We start from the raw sequence: 17663 nt of genomic DNA, 5'->3' as shown, positions 1-17663 counted from the left end.
CGAATGAGGTTTTGGTATGATTTGTGGCACTTTTAATCCGGCGGAGTAGTCGTGAATGTCTCGTTAGATTTCAACAAGTACGTCAATGCTGAGCCTTCGGTGCGTGTATCGGGACGCCTCTGCCGGAGACAGCGGGAGACAGGGCGGCGCCGTGCGCGTCGCTCTCCACCGTCGGCGTCCCGGCGCATAGCGCCTCTGTTTGTGCCCCGGAGTGCACGCGACTGTGTCCAGCATCGCGCGAGTCGGCTTCAAAGGTGCAACCGTCATGTAAACCAGTGCACGCAACCATGTTTCGTCTCAGCATCGCGAGGTAATTAAAATCCGGGATCATGCGGCCCGTCCACGCATAGCGTGCCACCCCGGAGTTGCGGGCCACCGGAAGAAGTTGCTTGTGTTATCCCGCCGTGAACATGATCCCTGAAAAAATGGACGCGAACGCTTCCATCGCCAACGCCACCCGGAACTCGTCCGACCCGGGCCTGGACCACTTCATGCTCCTCTTCGAAGACATCGACCAGTTTTTCAGCCATCTCAACTTGTCCAACGACTCGGATTACGCCACTTTCGAGCGCCTGTTCAACTGCAGCTCCAACAGCAGCAACAGCTCGTGCTTTGGGCACCCGGAGGCCCCCGGCAGCCGGAACTACTGGGCCTTGGTCCTGGTGCTCTTCCCCATCTTCACCCTCTTCGGCAACGTGCTTGTGATTTTGAGTGTTTACAGGGAGCGAACTCTGCAGTCGGCCACTAACTACTTCATTGTTAGTCTGGCTCTGGCCGATCTCCTGGTGGCCGTCGTCGTCATGCCGTTCGCCGTCTACGTGCTGGTGAGTTCAATTACGGTTATTTTTATCACCCACACCCTCGGTCCAGTGGTTATCGAGCCGAACACAAATCGGAAGGGTGGGTAATAAACATGACAAAGGGTCATCACCATCAGATCAATGTAGGCACTTTACGACCTGGATACGGGGGCGCTTCTTCTCGATGCACTTCAACCCTTCACTGTCGCGTGACAAAGATACATAAATTCACCCTCTTTTACAACGACTTTACGAAATATGAGCGTAATTAGCACGTTCAATCGCCTGTCGCGTGCCCTCTAAAATCGATCCGCAGCTTTACACTGGATTCACTTTGATTAATAGCAGACACTAATATCGATTCATAAAGAAAAACACTAAATCACAAATAAGAACTCGGACGAAAATACACAATTCTATCGCTTAAACGTCAATATTTGCATTGAAATGGCTTAGATATAATTTCGTTCAAGAGGGTGCATCTGACAGATCTACAAACTCAATTTCAGGCCGACAGATTTTGCGAATTATTCGCGCGGGATTTACATTTAACTCTTCATATTTTTCGACGGATGCAACCGGTTATACCAAAGAAATCGGCCCTATTTATCGCACCTTCTGACATCACAAAGGAATTAAAGAAGATTTTTACTGTGTATTTTGTTATAAATAATTTTTGGTGCAATTTGCTACGCTTTGAAATCATGCAGGTTTTACGGCAACTTGATCCAGGGCTGTGCCATGCAATGACACAATCAGCATCTCTCTAAGGGGCGACATAATTGAACCATTTAGCCATAAAAGCTATTGATAATTTTATATGCGGTGTTTTTTTAAATATTTTATTTTAAATACAGTTTCCTTTCGAAATTATTGCAGTCTGTGACTATAACTGTCTCAGATTGTGTAATTTTTGTAACAACAAAAAGCTGAGATTACGGAGAATTTTGGATAGAGTAGAGAAACTGAAACTAGAGTCAAAAGGAAAATGCGAGCGAACAGGCTCTTGGTGAAACCTTAAAAGTGGAGAATAAATTAAAATAAACTTTTTCATTTAGATTTTAATGATTTTTTTGGAAGTCGATGGCAAAATTTTCAGTTCTTATGTAAAAAAACTCAAAGATAGTACGGGATGTGTCCACGTATACCATATTGTGTGAAACCTTTGGATGTTTTAAATTATTTTAACAACTTAATTACGCTATATTCGAATATTGTTGTGGCTCTGAAAATTTTATTATCACACCAAGTGAAAAGAAATACAAATCGATGACGGACGGGACACAAAAAATTTACATTTTTATTGCTGAACAATCGTTATAAATTTCTGTTAATTTAAAAAGCACTAATTTCAACAATTATTTTCGAAGTAAGAGGTGGAACTTTTGAAACTTTTGAAACCACGAAACCGAACAACAAGGCAATGTGTAACGAATTCTTGTTAATTTACTTTTTGTTTTCACATGACGGACGGGACAATAATCTTGTGTATGAAAATAACATTAAAAAATGTATTCAGTGTAAATTAAAAATTATTGGTATCGCTACACGTCAGAAATACGAGCAATGACGGACGGGACAAGGTAAATTGTGTGCAGTTTTTAAGGGTAGCTTTCTGGACGACTCTGTCTTTGCCTTTATTATGGGGCAAAAATAATTTTTATTTCAGGTAATTTTAGGGTCACTGTGTAAAGAATCAGGAAATGGTGACCAAAATAGAAATGAACTTTTAGCGAGAAGCGGTATTATTTTTATTGTGGGCTTTGGAGCATTTAAATGACTCCATAAAGTGTCGGCTTCGGCCCGATTGGGTTTTCACCTTTTCTGATAAATTTTATGGCTGGGTTTGGGCGTTGCAGTCTGGCCGCGGTCCAGATTGGTTCGAGTGTTCCGTCGTCGTATTATGTTTTATTGCGTCACCTTTACGTTAATTTCTTTCGATCGCTGAATCCGGTCGAGCGGATTTTCCTTTTGTAGTATTGTGTAGCAATCGGTGCTTTTCCATCGGAAAATATTGCCTTCGGTTGATTAGTCGCGAGAAAATTGTTTTTGCGCATTTTAATCGAAATTGCGAATGGGAAAATTTAATTATACCGATGTAAAACTATTATGCGAGCTCGACAGCGCGCGGCACTCAACAGCTCGTAAATGTGGTGATGTGGCGGCGCTTTCCAGTGTCAAATTTTTCCTTGCACCGGGGTTTGGATTACAATTAAAGTCGTCATTAGGTGGAGTGCGGCTTTTATTTTCAATTTGGGTTTAGTGGCGTTAAAAGCGCGCTTTACGGCCGACGGGCTGTATTCTTGCATCGAATAAATGGGTGATAAAGTCGGTAACAAGTGTAGATGAAATATCAGAAGATTTTTGGAGCGCGATTACAGGAGCAATTAAATTTAAAATCGTCGCAGGATTGAAGTTTATAGCAATTGGAAAAGCTGCAAAGATATCTTAATCCGGTTTGGGGCCGAGCGCTCTCATTAAAGCAATGCGGCGTGAAATGAACGAGGCCAGAACTCGATAACGGATCTAATCAGTCGCGATGTCCAACGGAAAAAGCTCGTTATACTAAACCGACATAATTTCATTTGGCAATTAGCGAACTCCCCGGAAAAATCACCACCGCACCGACCGAGCAAAACCGACATTTCCACAACTTGGACTTCAAAAATAGCGCTCCTCGTCATTCTGTGTAATCATCACAAAAATATAACAGCTTACACATTTTTAGTAGGGAGTGGAAAATAAGAGAATTGTCGAAAATTCTTGAAATATAATTGGCATCGTTAAGAGAATTGTATAAAAAATTATCCCGGCCCCACAGTGCTCGAACACCGTCATTATAAAACAAAGCCTGAAAGTATGATTTCCCCGTTCTTGTCTCGCGTCATATTTACTTTCGCCCTCTTCGGGCGGGTTTCATCTCGTACGTGAGAACGTCGTAATTGAATTACGCCAGCCATAATTCCATTAGTTTAAGTCCCATGCCTTTTGTAGAATAATTTTTAAACCGAATTTCTCGTAATAATTATCTCGCATGCTATTTAAATGCGTCGCCGATTCATAAATATTTCAACGGTGAAGCCGAGCGGAAAATGGCCACAGACACGAACAGGGACCTCGGAAAGGCCGAAACGTCGTCAGCTTGCAGTCGCATTCTCTCCGCAACGAATTTATTACCCTCGAACTTAAAAGCTACAAAAACCGGACATGTAACTTGTGTTACAACAATATTGCAATTCGGGGATTTTAGATTAGAGGACTTTTGTTTTATTCATCCGAAGGGAAGAAATCTGGAAGGTGGAACACGCGAACTGGACGCGACCTCGCACTAGACGAATTTTGTTGGGCATACGTGCGATATAACGACTGGAATTAATGAAGGACGGGTCAGGATTATAATTTTAATTGCGCTGATTTTTATGCTAATTTTTTCACCTACTTTGAGAAAATCAATGCGGGATATGGTAAATTATTTGGTATGAAGGGTGGATTGCTTTTTATCAAAGACTCAGATTCAGTCCTGAACATTGGTTCAAAAATTTAATTAATAAACGCAAAATTGGACAGAGATTTCTTGGAAAAACCTCGCATTTTAAGACTTAATATATTTTTTTACATTATTATTAGCTGATTTTAATTTAGTATTTCTGGGAGATTAAAACAAACAAATCGTTTATTTGTATAATATTAATAAGATTGCGAGTTGAAAAAATTACAAATGTAATTATAGCTCAGTATTGAAAATTGTTTGTTTTTTATAGAGCAGCCATTTCATTTTAAGTAGAGGTGAATTTTTCTTTGTTGGAACTTAGCACCAGTCAGACTGTTTGTAACTTATAATTAGAGCCACATTTGTAAAATTTGAAATGCGAGCAGGAAAAAGAAATACAAAGTGATGACGGACGGGACACAAAAATTTTTCATTGTTGAACAATCGTTATCAGAATTAGACAGTGAAAATTAAAAATTAGTGGTCTTGTTTCACGAGATTGCAATAACGGACGGGACAGCAAAATTTACGAAGATAAAAAAGTAATATATTACTAATCAATTTACCGATTTCCACTTTCTAAACTACCAGAAACTAGAAAAATACTACTGGATAATTGACATCAAACTATATTAAAGTTCTTAAAGAAGAAAAAGTTTCTGCCTTTTTTTGAAATAATTTTTTTTATGAAATTCTAGTATTCTTGTTTGAAATTTTTATTAGCTTTTGAGATGGCAATTTACGTTGAGAAAGAGGGTTTTTGTTTTACAATAATTATTACACTTGTCCACATTTTGTAGTAGAATTTCTATAATCACACTATTAATAAATACACTTTAAAAGAGATGTGTATGTAACTTGTATTGAAATAAATAAGTCAAACACAATGAAATTAAACTACAAAATTACGGCTACTGTCAGTCACATTGTTTAGGTAACGGACACCAAAAATAACAAAATACAATAAAATATTTTTTTATTTGAATTTAAATTTCCACAATGTATTGTAATAATAATTTGAATTAATGAGTAAATAAATAATTTTAATTCGAATTCGGATATTTTATTATAATTGATTTAAATGTTGCGTATTTAAGGTTTTAAATTATTACAAAGTGAAATTTACCGTTAATCAAAGCAATATGTTTGTAATAAATACGTAATAAAAAATCATTTTATTCTACTTTTTATCTCACTTTTTCTATAGTTTTCACTTCTGTGCGAATTCTAATAAATAGAAATAAAAATCTTGGAAAATCCTGAAAAAAATACAAGCGTTTCCGAATTTCTCAATTTTTTACCTTTTTGTTCTTTTTATGTTATTTTAGTGTACAGTAATCTTAAAATAATAGTTTTTTAATGGCGTGGCGATGGATTCGGGATGAAATAATTTTCGATGTTGGAGTATATTCTGCATTTCACAGGTGTTTTGTTTTCCCATGTCGCTCGGCTGCAAAATATTGTATAGGATTGCATTTTCCACTCGGATGTCTCATTTTGCATTAAATTTTCGTTTTTCCCGCACACGGCAAGTTGTTTACCGTGTAGATAATACAATGTTTTTGTTGAACAACGATCATGGTTTGCGTGCAAAGCACAATTAAAATAACATGTAAAGTCATCAAAAGTGCAGATAGAAAAAATATCATGCGCCAACTCTCGCGGACGTCCAGAATGAATTTTATCGCATTGCGCAAATGAAATTAAACGAACCATTTTCAAGAGTGAATTAATTTAACACAATTGTTTATTTTCTACCTGCAGTGACAATCATTTAAGCACAATTTATCATGTTGTTCGCGCAACAACAAATTGATAAAGGCTCGAGTAATTTATTACTCTTATCATATTTTAATTTCGGGGCCACGTGATCGAAACTCGAGCTCCATTCAGATCGCAATTAATTGCAAGTTAAATTGCTTAGAATTAAATCAAGCCATTAAAATTGCAGGAAACCGCACAAAGCCGCCACCCCCTCCGCTCCAAATACGCTCCCTTACTAATTATCGCTGGAAATTATAGTCCCTGATGCGTCTCGATCATCCGCATGACAATTCGGGGCCGAAATAATCGCATTTTTCCGAGTTAATCGAATTATGGCGGCGACACTTGTTGCAAGGGCGGTAATTTCGCGAGGCGTTAAGTCTGCCTAAATTGCACTCTTGTTACTCGTCGTCTAATTCGATTAAGAGGAAAAATTTCCGCCCCCGCCTTAACGTCACCGTGACGAGTCGCTATTTTAAATTAATTATTCCTCCAATCCCGAACAATCACACGCAACTTCCAGAGTTATAATGCGAGGGGAATTAATTTTAAACAAACTTTGCTCACGTGGGATGAAGGAGCCAAAGCGGAATTGTCTATTAACGACAACTTCGGCCATTGTGGAGGACAAACTTGATAAATTCCCGAATATAATTTTAAACGGACCATCTGTTTCGGCTTAAAATCTTGTTTATCTCTTCACTTTTTCACCAGCCGGAGAAAAACGGCCGCGAAACAGACCCGCATTAAGAAAGTTATTTATTATGCGGAGTCGAGTCGGAAAAAATGTGAAAATTATTTCGTGTTTGGCCGCGGGATTTTGTTATGGCAAATTAACCAAAGTTTTAATTTATCGAGCCATTTTAACCCTTTCAAGGTAGCTAAAGCATTCCGCTATTTACCACGAGCTACCTTTTCCGTCTTTAATTGCTTTCAGCTCTTCGCTTCGTTCGAAAACTTTATTAATAAAGACATAATTGGAACTTACAATCGCCAGTTTTTAGCACAACTTGCTCCAAATTCTCACATACAAACCTCACTTCAGCAGCCTCTTGATATGACTTGTTTCTCTCCCATTCCACCCTAATTTTAGCATGTTATTTGTGCTTAAAACGGCCTTTGTTGAGCCAAATTAACTAGAGTTTCTACGTCTGAAGACATCAGAACTTTACAGGGCCTCTCCCAAAACAGGTGTTTAAGTGTTCAGGAATACCATTTCCGTCTTAGAGACCATCGCTTTTTTACTTATTGATATTAATCGCTTTTTTTGTCTTTTATGTTTAATTATAGTCTTCTATGCTCACAGTTTTGAGATCTATTATTTGTTTTTTTTTCAAATTGCAAATTATTTCGGTCTCTTCATTAAATTGTAAAGCCATATTTATTTTTATAAAAGAGTTTCTTTCTGCGTATTCTACGTTTAAAGGTTTAAATAATTAAATATGAATTTCGATTAATTTGGTGTTCAGTAATGGAAAATTAATGCCAACTTAATTCGAATTACTTTAATTCGGACAAAATGTTTGAATTATAAATAAATTTTAAAGCTTAATATTTTAACAAAAATAAAAATTTGCCACAGTTGGGTGCCATAAAAAAAAACTTGAAAACTAAAAATAATTTCGAAAAAAATTTTGGGAATTTGTCACATCGGTTCATAGTTTAGGCACAAAACGCTTGGTTCTATACCTTTCTCCAACATTGTATAAAAGGAACAACAAGGGTCCTAGGACGGAGCCTTGGGGTACACCTGATGTAACTTTTCCACAGTATGACAATAAATTATTTATTTGGCTACGCTTTTTTGAATAATGCAGGAAAAATTTTAAGCAGTTTTTATCAAATGCTACTAATTTAAGTTAAACACAAAGCAATGAATGATTAATTTCATGAAAAGCCTTTGAAATGTACAGTAATATCTGCAGTATTTAAGCCACTATCGGAATATGTTATCTTAAATGTTAGTAAAGCATTTGTTCTAAAAGCTTTTCTAAACTCCGATTGTGAAAGAGAAAGGATATTATGAAAATTTAAATTGAATTGAAATAATACTAATGTCTTTTGGTAACGGCTTTATCAGAGTGGTTTTTCAAGGTTTTGGAAAATACTCAGATTCTTAACAAAAGTTTATTATGTGAGTTATATGTTTATTCATAAAAGGACTACAAAGCTTTAGCATTTTAGCGTTAATTCCATTAAAACCTGTCACATTCCATTAAAGATAAATGATTATATTATGAATTTCATTAATGGTAGTCAGCTGAAAAGCAAATTTAAAATTTTTATTGTATGTATTTTGTACAAAATATTTAAGTGTTTCTTCATGAGGAGAACTAGAATTTAAAACTGATAAAAAAATAATCATTGATTTTATTAATACGAGAGAATACAAGAGTTTTCACGAGATTTTAAACCAATTTTATGATAATTTATATTGATATTCTACTCAACTTCCAAACACTATACGTTTTAAGGTGTAACAGACCTTCATTGCGGAGTGATTTTTAATCAAAAGTTTTCAAGCTCGGAACTAAACCGTTGACTTTTCCGAGTGCCGATTTCCGGTGTGGTGTCAACAGACTATCAATTTCGCCCCTCCAATGCAAAACAGTGTGATAAATTCATTTCTGCGCGATTCATTGAATGTCTCAGTCGGAGTGGATTTAAAAACTATCGATCGCCTCTGCCGTAAAAAAGATTTGGAGACATTAAAAGCCCCGTCCTGTCGTCGTCGGAAAATTGACAGCCTCGACGTGGCCCTTTTCCCTTTCGGAGCCGAGGTTGCACTAAATTAAAGGATGATGTGGAAAGCGTGTGTCGGAATCCTCGCGAGTAAAATAGGGATTGCATTATTTAATATTTGGGGCAATTCCACAGTGGCCGGGAGGTGATCTCCTACATTAAATATCTCTCTGATCGATCAATTTGGACGGAAGCGTTATGCAAACCGTGTTTTATTGATGAGGGTAAAAGCCCAAAAAATGAAGGTGTTTATGACCGACTTTTCGCAACAAAGTAAATCCCCAAATCCTGGCATATTTGATTCGAATCAATTCGCTCGGTTCATTATTGACCCGTAAATTTCAGCCGGATTTTCGTCGTCCGGTAATGAGCGCAACTCTTGTTTTTTTGATCGCCGAGTACGATTATATGAAATGGAACCGACTAAGCCGGTGTAGATGCACGTAATACTCTTTCATAAAACATGAGGGATTGTCGGAAAAAACTTAGGCGGGAGCACAAAGCGAAACAAGGCGATTATCTGTCGATGCTGCGAAATGTAGTTTGATGAGATACAAGCTTGACGCTTTTATACACTTTATCTCGCTTGGTGGCTCTAATTTATATCGTTTTTCTCGATACGCGCACGATCGATACTTGATTAATATGGAAATCCGTGTTAAAACGGAAATAAACACCGGATATTATTTATAAAAGCGGGCCGGACCTGGAGATGCACCGCCCGAAGATAATATTAATCGTGACGTCAAAAAACACTCCAGACTTTTCGTGACTGATTAAGCCGCCGAAACCTCGACGCCCCCCTGATTTATTGCCGTTATTATTACTATTATCTCTCCCTACCCGAACCGATTACTATTATTATTATCATAAATCAGGGCGCAACAATCACAGCCCCGATCTGCGGATTTTTCGGATGCTTAATAAAGTTTTCCTGTCATGTCGCATCGCAATCCGCTGATTTATTTGAAGGTTATGCAACGGACAGCAAATTCATCACCGACGTCAAGATTTATGGAGAGACTCTCTCGAGTCCCCAGTGAAAATCTTCCAAAGAACCGGTTTCCGGGAGTGATTCCTGTTGTGTGGACCACCTGGTTGCCTAATTGGCCTAATTGGGGGACGCTCAATTAATGCAGGATCGATGACGAGGGACGTTTTTAATTATCTTGCGCCAGACGGAGAGATAATTACAAAGGAGAGGCGAATCGGCAAGTGGAGGCTTTGGGAGAATTGCTTTTTGCGCAAAGTCGCGTGTCAGTTCGTGTTTGCTTTATTGATAAACAAAAATGTTAGAAAGAGTTTGCATGTGGGCAAAGGACCAAAAGTGGCGTTCGATTGTGGCTTTATGAGCGAAGTTTTAGGCGAGTCAAAGGGATAAAGGATCGCCGAGATCTAAGACGCTGCTGCGGAGACTTAAAGGCACCTGACTCAGAAAGCCAAAGGGAAATAAGGTCAAAATAAGCTCATAAATTGCGCATGAAAAGGAATTTGCTTAAAAAGGGACCAGCTTTTGACGTGACGTGATTTAATTGCAATTGTACAACTGTATTTTCTCAACGTCTTTTCGACAAAAATTATTTTCTATGAACTTTAAACAACTTATTAGACTGATTTTTCTTATGCTAAATAGTGCGACAAACTCGCTTCTGCACGACTCATTTTGTGTCGATTTGAACCAGTTATGCAATAATTATCAGTGAACGTACTTCCAGCTGTGTATTTCAGCGAAAAAACGATGCTTGGGCTCTTTATAGCTTCATTATTCCCAAAGTTGGCTCAATGGGTTGTTCAAGAATTAATTTATTACACTATTTTACATTTAAGAAAGCTATTTTTGGAAAAAAATTAATGGATTACTTGCCACTGTAGCGGAAATTGTTAAATAGAATTGTTTGAAAAATGGTGGATGCGCCGGGCTAGAATTTACGGCTAACCACATTTGAGAAATTCTTAAATGTTTGATTGTAAAATCACTGTAAATATACAAGAAATGTACGGTATTGTGACAAATAACTTATTAGTCCGATTTCTCTTATGCTAAATAGTGGAACAAGTTCGCTTCTGCACGACTCATTTTGTGTCGATTCGATACAGTTATGCAATAATTATCAGTGAACGTACTTCTAGCTGTGTATTTCAGCGAAAAAATTATGCTTGGGCGCTTTGTAGCTTTATTATTCCCAAAGTTGGCTCAATGAGTTGTTCAAGAATTAATTTATTACACTATTTTACATTTAAGAAAGCTATTTTTGAGGAAAAATTGATGGATTACTTGCCACTGTAGCAGAAATTATTAAATAGAATTGTTTGAAAAATGGTGGATGCGCCGGGCTAGAATTTACGACTAACCAAATTTGGGAAATTCTTAAATGTTTGAGAGTTACAATCATTGTAAATATACAAGAAATGTACGGTATTGTGACAAATAACTTATTAGTCCGATTTCTTTTATGCTAAATAGTGCGACAAATTCGCTTCTGCACAACTCATTTTGTGTTGATTCGATCCAGTTATGCAATAATTATCAGTGAACGTACTTCTAGCTGTGTATTTCAGCGAAAAAATTATGCTTGGGCGCTTTGTAGCTTTATTATTTCCAAAGTTGGCTCAATGAGTTGTTCAAGAATTAATTTATTACACTATTTTACATTTAAGAAACCTATTTTTGGAGAAAAATTGATGGATTATTTGCCACTGTAGCGGAAATTGTTAAATAGAATTGTTTGAAAAATGGTGGATGCGCCGGGCTAGAATTTACGACTAACCAAATTTGAGAAATTCTTAAATGTTTGATTGTAAAATTACGGTAAATATACAAGAAACGTACGGTATTGTAACAAATAACTTATTAGTCCGATTTCTCTTATGCTAAATATTGGGACAAGTTCGCTTATGCACGACTCATTTTGTGTCGATTCGATCCAATTATGCAATATCTATCAGTGAACGTACTTCCAGCTGTGTATTTCAGCGAAAAAATGATGCTTGGGCGCTTTGTAGCTTCATTATTCCCAAAGTTGGCTCAATGAGTTGTTCAAGAATTAATTTATTACACTATTTTACATTTATGAAAGCTATTTCTGGGAAAAAATTGATGGATTATTTGCCACTGTAGCGGAAAATGTTAAATAGAATTGTTTGGAAAATGGTGGATGCGCCGGACTAGAATTTACGACTAACCAAATTTGAGAAATTCTTAAATGTTTGAGAGTTACAATCACTGTAAATTTACAAGAAATGTGCGGTATTGAAACAAATAACTTATTAGTCCCATTTCTCTTATGCTAAATAGTGGGACAAGTTCGCTTCTGCACGACTCATTTTGTGTCGATTCGATCCAGTTATGCAATAATTATCAGTGAACGTACTTTCAGCTGTGTATTTCAGTGAAAAAATGATGCTTGGGCCCTTTATAGCTTCATTATTCCCAAAGTTGGCTCAATGAGTTGTTCAAGAATTAATTTATTACATTATTTTACATTTAAGAAAGCTATTTTTAAGGAAAAATTGATGGATTACTTGCCACTGTAGCGAAAATTGTTAAATAGAATTGTTTGAAAAATGGTGGATGCACCGGGCTAGAATTTACGGCTAACCAAATTTGAGATATTCTTAAATGTTTGATTGTAAAATCACTGTAAATATACAAGAAATGTGCGGTATTGTGACAAATAACTTATTAGTCCGATTTCTCTTATGCTAAATAGTGCGACAAATTCGCTTCTGCACGACTCATTTTGTGTCGATTCGAGCCAGTTATGCAATAATCACCAGTGAATGTATTTCCAGGTGTGTATTTCAATGGAAAAACGATGCTTGGCCGCTTTTGTAGCTTCATTATTTGCAAAGTTGGCTCAATGAGTTGTTCAGAAATGAATTTATCACACTATTTTGCATTTAAGAGAGCTGTTTCTGGGGAGAAATTGATAGATTATTTGGCACCGTAGCGGAAATCGTCGATCGGGTGTTTCGAAAAGTTGAAAATTGTAGTTTCCGCGCTTGAAATGTTCCACCGTTTCTAAAAACGGCTTTTGAAAGAGCGTTGGGTATTGGAGTTAATTTGCGAAGTTGTTTGGCGATTCCATTGAAATAAAAATAATAATTCATCTACGATTCAAATTCGGTAAAGCATATCATGAGTTGGTGCTTGGAATTCATCGTTGCGTTCCAATCGGATTTAATCAGGACATTATCCAGTGCACAATGAAACGGACGTAAGATGCAATCGAGTCAATTCAAAAGCGGTAAATCTCCCGGAGCATCTCTGGACATCTCTCTCCGGAAAGAATTGGCTTCGGCCGGAATTGTCTATCTTCGAGGTCACGTCTATAAATAATAAGCCGGGCAGATCGCTCAGGCCCCTTAAACTGATGTAACCGACTCAAGACCGTAAACTTATTGAAAATTTAATTTGTCCGGAGATTCCGTCAAAGGCCGGCGACTCGATCCCCCATGGCTCAAACTTTGATCCTTCGACATGACGCGAAATAAAAGTCTCACGAAATGACGGCATTGTACTGGAAAAAGTGGACAAGATCAAAGCGAACTGCCCAACACGTGACGAAAATATTAAAATAAACCGGACGAATTTAACGCGGACACAATCAATAGAACAAAAATAGGAACCTTGCCTCATTTTAATTAAAACATTTGAAAAACAAGATATAACCACGCTAGCGTGTAGCTGAATCCACAGCTTCGCGTTGAGAGATCGCACCGTTTGCTTAGCAAATTGGAATGGAATAAAATAAAATAGATCAGTCAATAAATACAGCACGCGCCGTTTCAATAACGTGAACACAACTATAAAGCAGATATCCAAGCGGAAAATATGGCCGCTATAAATTTTCAGCCGCAGGATCGACCGTTAGGTTGCACTGGAAATATTCATTTGGCGTGTATTGGCAGTCAACGGCTGATCGTGCCAACCTCAAGAAAAAAAACCGAGGTGCCACACCGAAAACAAACCGAATTTATTGCGCGAGAATGTGCTTATGATACTGTTTTACTACCCGGGAATAAAATTTGGCGAATGGTTTGTCGTTCCGTCATAAAACATAAATCAGGCATATTTTTACGTAATAAAAAATTTATTGCTTTCTTGCCAAAGCAAATTAGGGCAAACTTTCCGAAAGCGCGTTTTATGGGACAAAGTGGAGTGAACTTCAGATCTCTCTCACTAATAGACTGTTGTGGAGTGATTCTGCAACTCTTACATAAGCCATTTGTTCGAGTCACTTTATATAAGGCTGCGCAAAATAATGAAATTTTTTTAAACTCAATTTCACTCAAGCCATAAATATTTATTTTAGTTTTCCCAAGCGAACAAGTTTGCGGCATCTTTGATAAAGTTGATTAAATAAAGCGTCGTCAGAAATGAGAATTTTCAAGTATTTTTTGTGTTTTATTTACTAAACTAAGTACGCTAATTAACTTATTACACGGGTTCGCAGGAGTAAGACGACTTTTGGCGAGTCATTCGTCATTCTGCCATAAAGGATAATTCAAGCATTCGTACGTAATAAAAAATTCATTTCTTTCCAGCTAGAGCAGCTGTAGCAAATTAGAGCTAACTTTTTTCTAAGTGATATATTGTCTCGGAAATTGCGGACTACGTTTCAGACGAATAAGAATTTCAGTTATCAAAATTATGACAATTTTATCAAGCGCTTTGGTGTGGTCTAGAATCGCCCAATTTTACATGAAATAAAGCTGTCTTGGTGCAAAATTTGGAGGGGATTTGTCACTCCGTCGTAAAGTATAAATCAGGCATTCGTGTGAAATAAAAAATTTATCTTTTTCTCTCCAGAGCAGTCGTATTTCACATTTTGTGTATTTAAATCTCGTTTTTGTGGCAAAATAGTGAAAAAAATGTTTGCGTTGGCTTGGTCACTCTTAATTCCTCGTGCAATAAAATTCGTTTTTACGCCGTGACCCTCCTAATTTCAAATTTTTATGCGTGGTGTAATGTAATTTAATTACGTCGTGATGCGTCTCGCGTAACTTTTTTACGGCGCACTCCGACCTTTAAATTTTTCTCGCTGGCTAATCCTACGTTTAGTTGGGTTCGTATTCGATCGTCATAAAGCTTGTCTTTAGGGCAGCATTAAAATTTCAAAAGACGGCAATGTTAGCATCCGACACTCGGGAGAAATTATAGATTAGAAAAGGGGCCAACAATGGGGTGTTTATGAAGTCGGCGGCGTTTTTTGTTAAATATTTAGTCCCGTAGAAAGTCGATTTAATTAAAAAAGAAGTGAATACACGGTTTTTATCAGGGGCGAGTAATTAATTCTGTTGGTGAGTGAAAAATTCAGGCTCACGCTCTCTGCAGCTTTCGTCCTTTGTTTAATGCGAATTTTCTTTTATCTCATGCGGGCGCTCGGATCCCTCAGCGTCTCCGGCAATTAAATGAAGTTAAACAGAGACCGCAAGTTCATTCCCGATTCTAACCTATGGCTTATTGTGCCCGACCAGCAGGCTAACTAGTCCTCATTGTTGCCCCGTGCTACTCCTTTACGTCTCACTGAAGCTATTTTTGCTTTTATAATTTCAAGTGCCGAGCCTCGGGCTCCACATTCGTCTCTCGGTAATTGTGTTTATTTCTCTAATTTAATGCGAAATGGATATAAACTCTGTTTTCCAACCAGTGGCGCAGCTATGCAGATATTTTGCAAATTACAGCCACAGACATGCCATCTTTGGATGTCTTCAATTAAGTCGCATGTTTTATAACGACTCACATATTTGAACATTTTGTATGCTGTTTTAGAGATAAGTAAACATCTTGTCTCAACTAGCTTTTCCTTTGTTTTCAAAACGAAATTATTAAAAGCATCTAAAGCACACAAGCAAGTATATAATTTCAATTAATATTAATGATTGTTTAACACAAATAATAACGACAAATTTTACAACTTATCACAATATTTTATTTCCAACATCGAACAAGAGTGAAACCATAAAAACTGTAAACAAATAAAACTGCCATTTTTGTTGTTTTTATGAAACGTTAGTAGAATAAAACCAATTAGGGTCATAAAATTTCCATAAATTGGTTTGTTTGTACATTTGTAAAAAAGTAAAAAACAGGACTCCATAAATCTAAATTGACACTATTTTTATACATGTTTATATTATTTTGATGAGCAGTTGACGTGTTAGTGACTAAAAAATATTTAATTTTTAAAACATAAAACTTATTTGAGTATAAAACATGAGGTAAGTTGCGCTAACCCGGCGCATCCACCATTTTTACAAACATCAACGTTTTAAAAATAAATGTTTGAAGATGATAACAAAATGGAAAACACTTAAATGTAAAAATAATAAATAATGAGACGAGTTTTAAAGTTTATTAAGTATTTCAAGTTGTGTTTACGAACAAGGTGCATGGAAATTGGTGCATAAGCTCGTCAGTACGCTATAGAACACGCTCTAACAAACTCTAGAAAAATAATAAAAAAATTCTTTCTTACATATTTTTAGCAATATTAAAAAGTAAAGTGGGAATTTTTTCTCATAATTTCTTAAAATGTTTTTATTTAGAATCAAGAAATAAACCAAGTTTTTTACTCAACATAGTAAACAAATTCTATAGTTACTTCACAACAATTAAGACAGATGAGGTTCGGCAAAAAATACTGACAATGGTGCCAATTTTATGAAACAGTTTGTTATTAATAATTTTTTTTAATGAAGGTGGGTTTTTTGTTACATTTTTTTGAGGTTTTATGAATTATTTTTTGTATATACGCTGTATAATCATGCCTATGAAAACAAACTCGCAAGTGTTATATTGAAGCTAAAGCTATACAAAAGTTTAAACCGATGGCAAATGTTTTATTGCTTTAGATTTTCATTATTATTTTGTAGTAAACTTTAGTCAAAAGCTTTTAATTAAATTTTACTTTATTGGCTTTAAAAAAATGCGTCGATTTTTGTTTATGGATGCGATGATATTTCAGTATATTTTGAAGCAAAATGTGAATTAAGTGCATACATAAAGCTTTGAAAATTTTACAATAATAATATTTTATTATAAAATTTAATTAACATTGTTTTTGAATATTTTATTTCGTATTCACGAGAAAATAAATTTAATTGAAAAAATGGTGGATGCGCCGGGCTACAATTTTTAACTCTCTATGGACATTTATAACTGTTAGAGAGATTAGAGAAAAATAAAAAACAATAAACGTAAATATACAATAAATATACAAAAAATAAAAACTTTGTCAGTTCGATAATTGCTATAAAACGCCACTCATATCACTAAGTTAAATTTGAAACCTGATCTACAATATTTTTCTAACGTTTGTCGTACTGTTGGTACGCCGCTGTGAGGAAATTGTCGCGAAGCAAACTGGATTAAAGCGCGACTGTTTACCCGGATGTTAGTTAATGTGTTTGCATATCCGTTTTTTTTTCAAGTTTGATCAACGCACGTGGCTCTACTTAACTCCATCCAACTCCAAACATTCTTCCCATTTTAAAGCTCTGAATTATGCAAATGACTCTATTACCATGCCGACGCCGGCATTCCCCCCACTCGCCACCTTCAAAATATTATGAATTATGTAAAAAACCGACTCTATAAATTATTCCCCGTGAACAACTACATCTCAAAAGTTACATCGTAGTGGCAGAGAACAACGAAAGCGCATCTGAATGTTAAACACAAATCAAACAAGTCCTTTTTTCCTCGTAAAACTTTTCTCCCGAAGACGAATTTGTTTCGAAGCGACTTAATAAAAACAAGCGCGTATACGGATCGTTGGCTCATAACTAACTCGAACTGCTGCAATATTCAATACATTTTCATGCATCCGAGGGTGCAATTACCAATTGAACAAGACCTGATC

The 17663-nt window shown here is 36.4% G+C and overlaps 1 protein-coding gene across 4 annotated transcripts in view; it reads left to right on the top strand.

Moving 5' to 3' along the window:
• The first annotated feature begins 146 nt into the window (after positions 1-146).
• Dop2R (Dopamine 2-like receptor) overlaps positions 147-17663 on the top strand; it is a 56780-nt gene continuing 39263 nt past the window's right edge. The window contains exon 1 of one of the 4 annotated variants that reach the window (XM_015978813.2): positions 147-824. In XM_015978813.2, coding sequence (XP_015834299.1) covers positions 411-824 — 414 coding nt within the window. In that variant the 5' untranslated portion in view covers positions 147-410. The remainder of the gene's footprint in view (positions 825-17663) is intronic. The other 3 variants (XM_015978814.2, XM_015978812.2, NM_001293586.1) reach the window with 3 other exon arrangements.

This window comes from Tribolium castaneum, chromosome 9 (genome assembly GCF_031307605.1).
Source record: "Tribolium castaneum strain GA2 chromosome 9, icTriCast1.1, whole genome shotgun sequence".
Classification (NCBI taxonomy): Eukaryota; Metazoa; Arthropoda; class Insecta; order Coleoptera; family Tenebrionidae; genus Tribolium; species Tribolium castaneum.
Note: the sequence above shows the minus strand (reverse complement) of the source record. Positions and strands in the feature narration are given on the sequence as shown.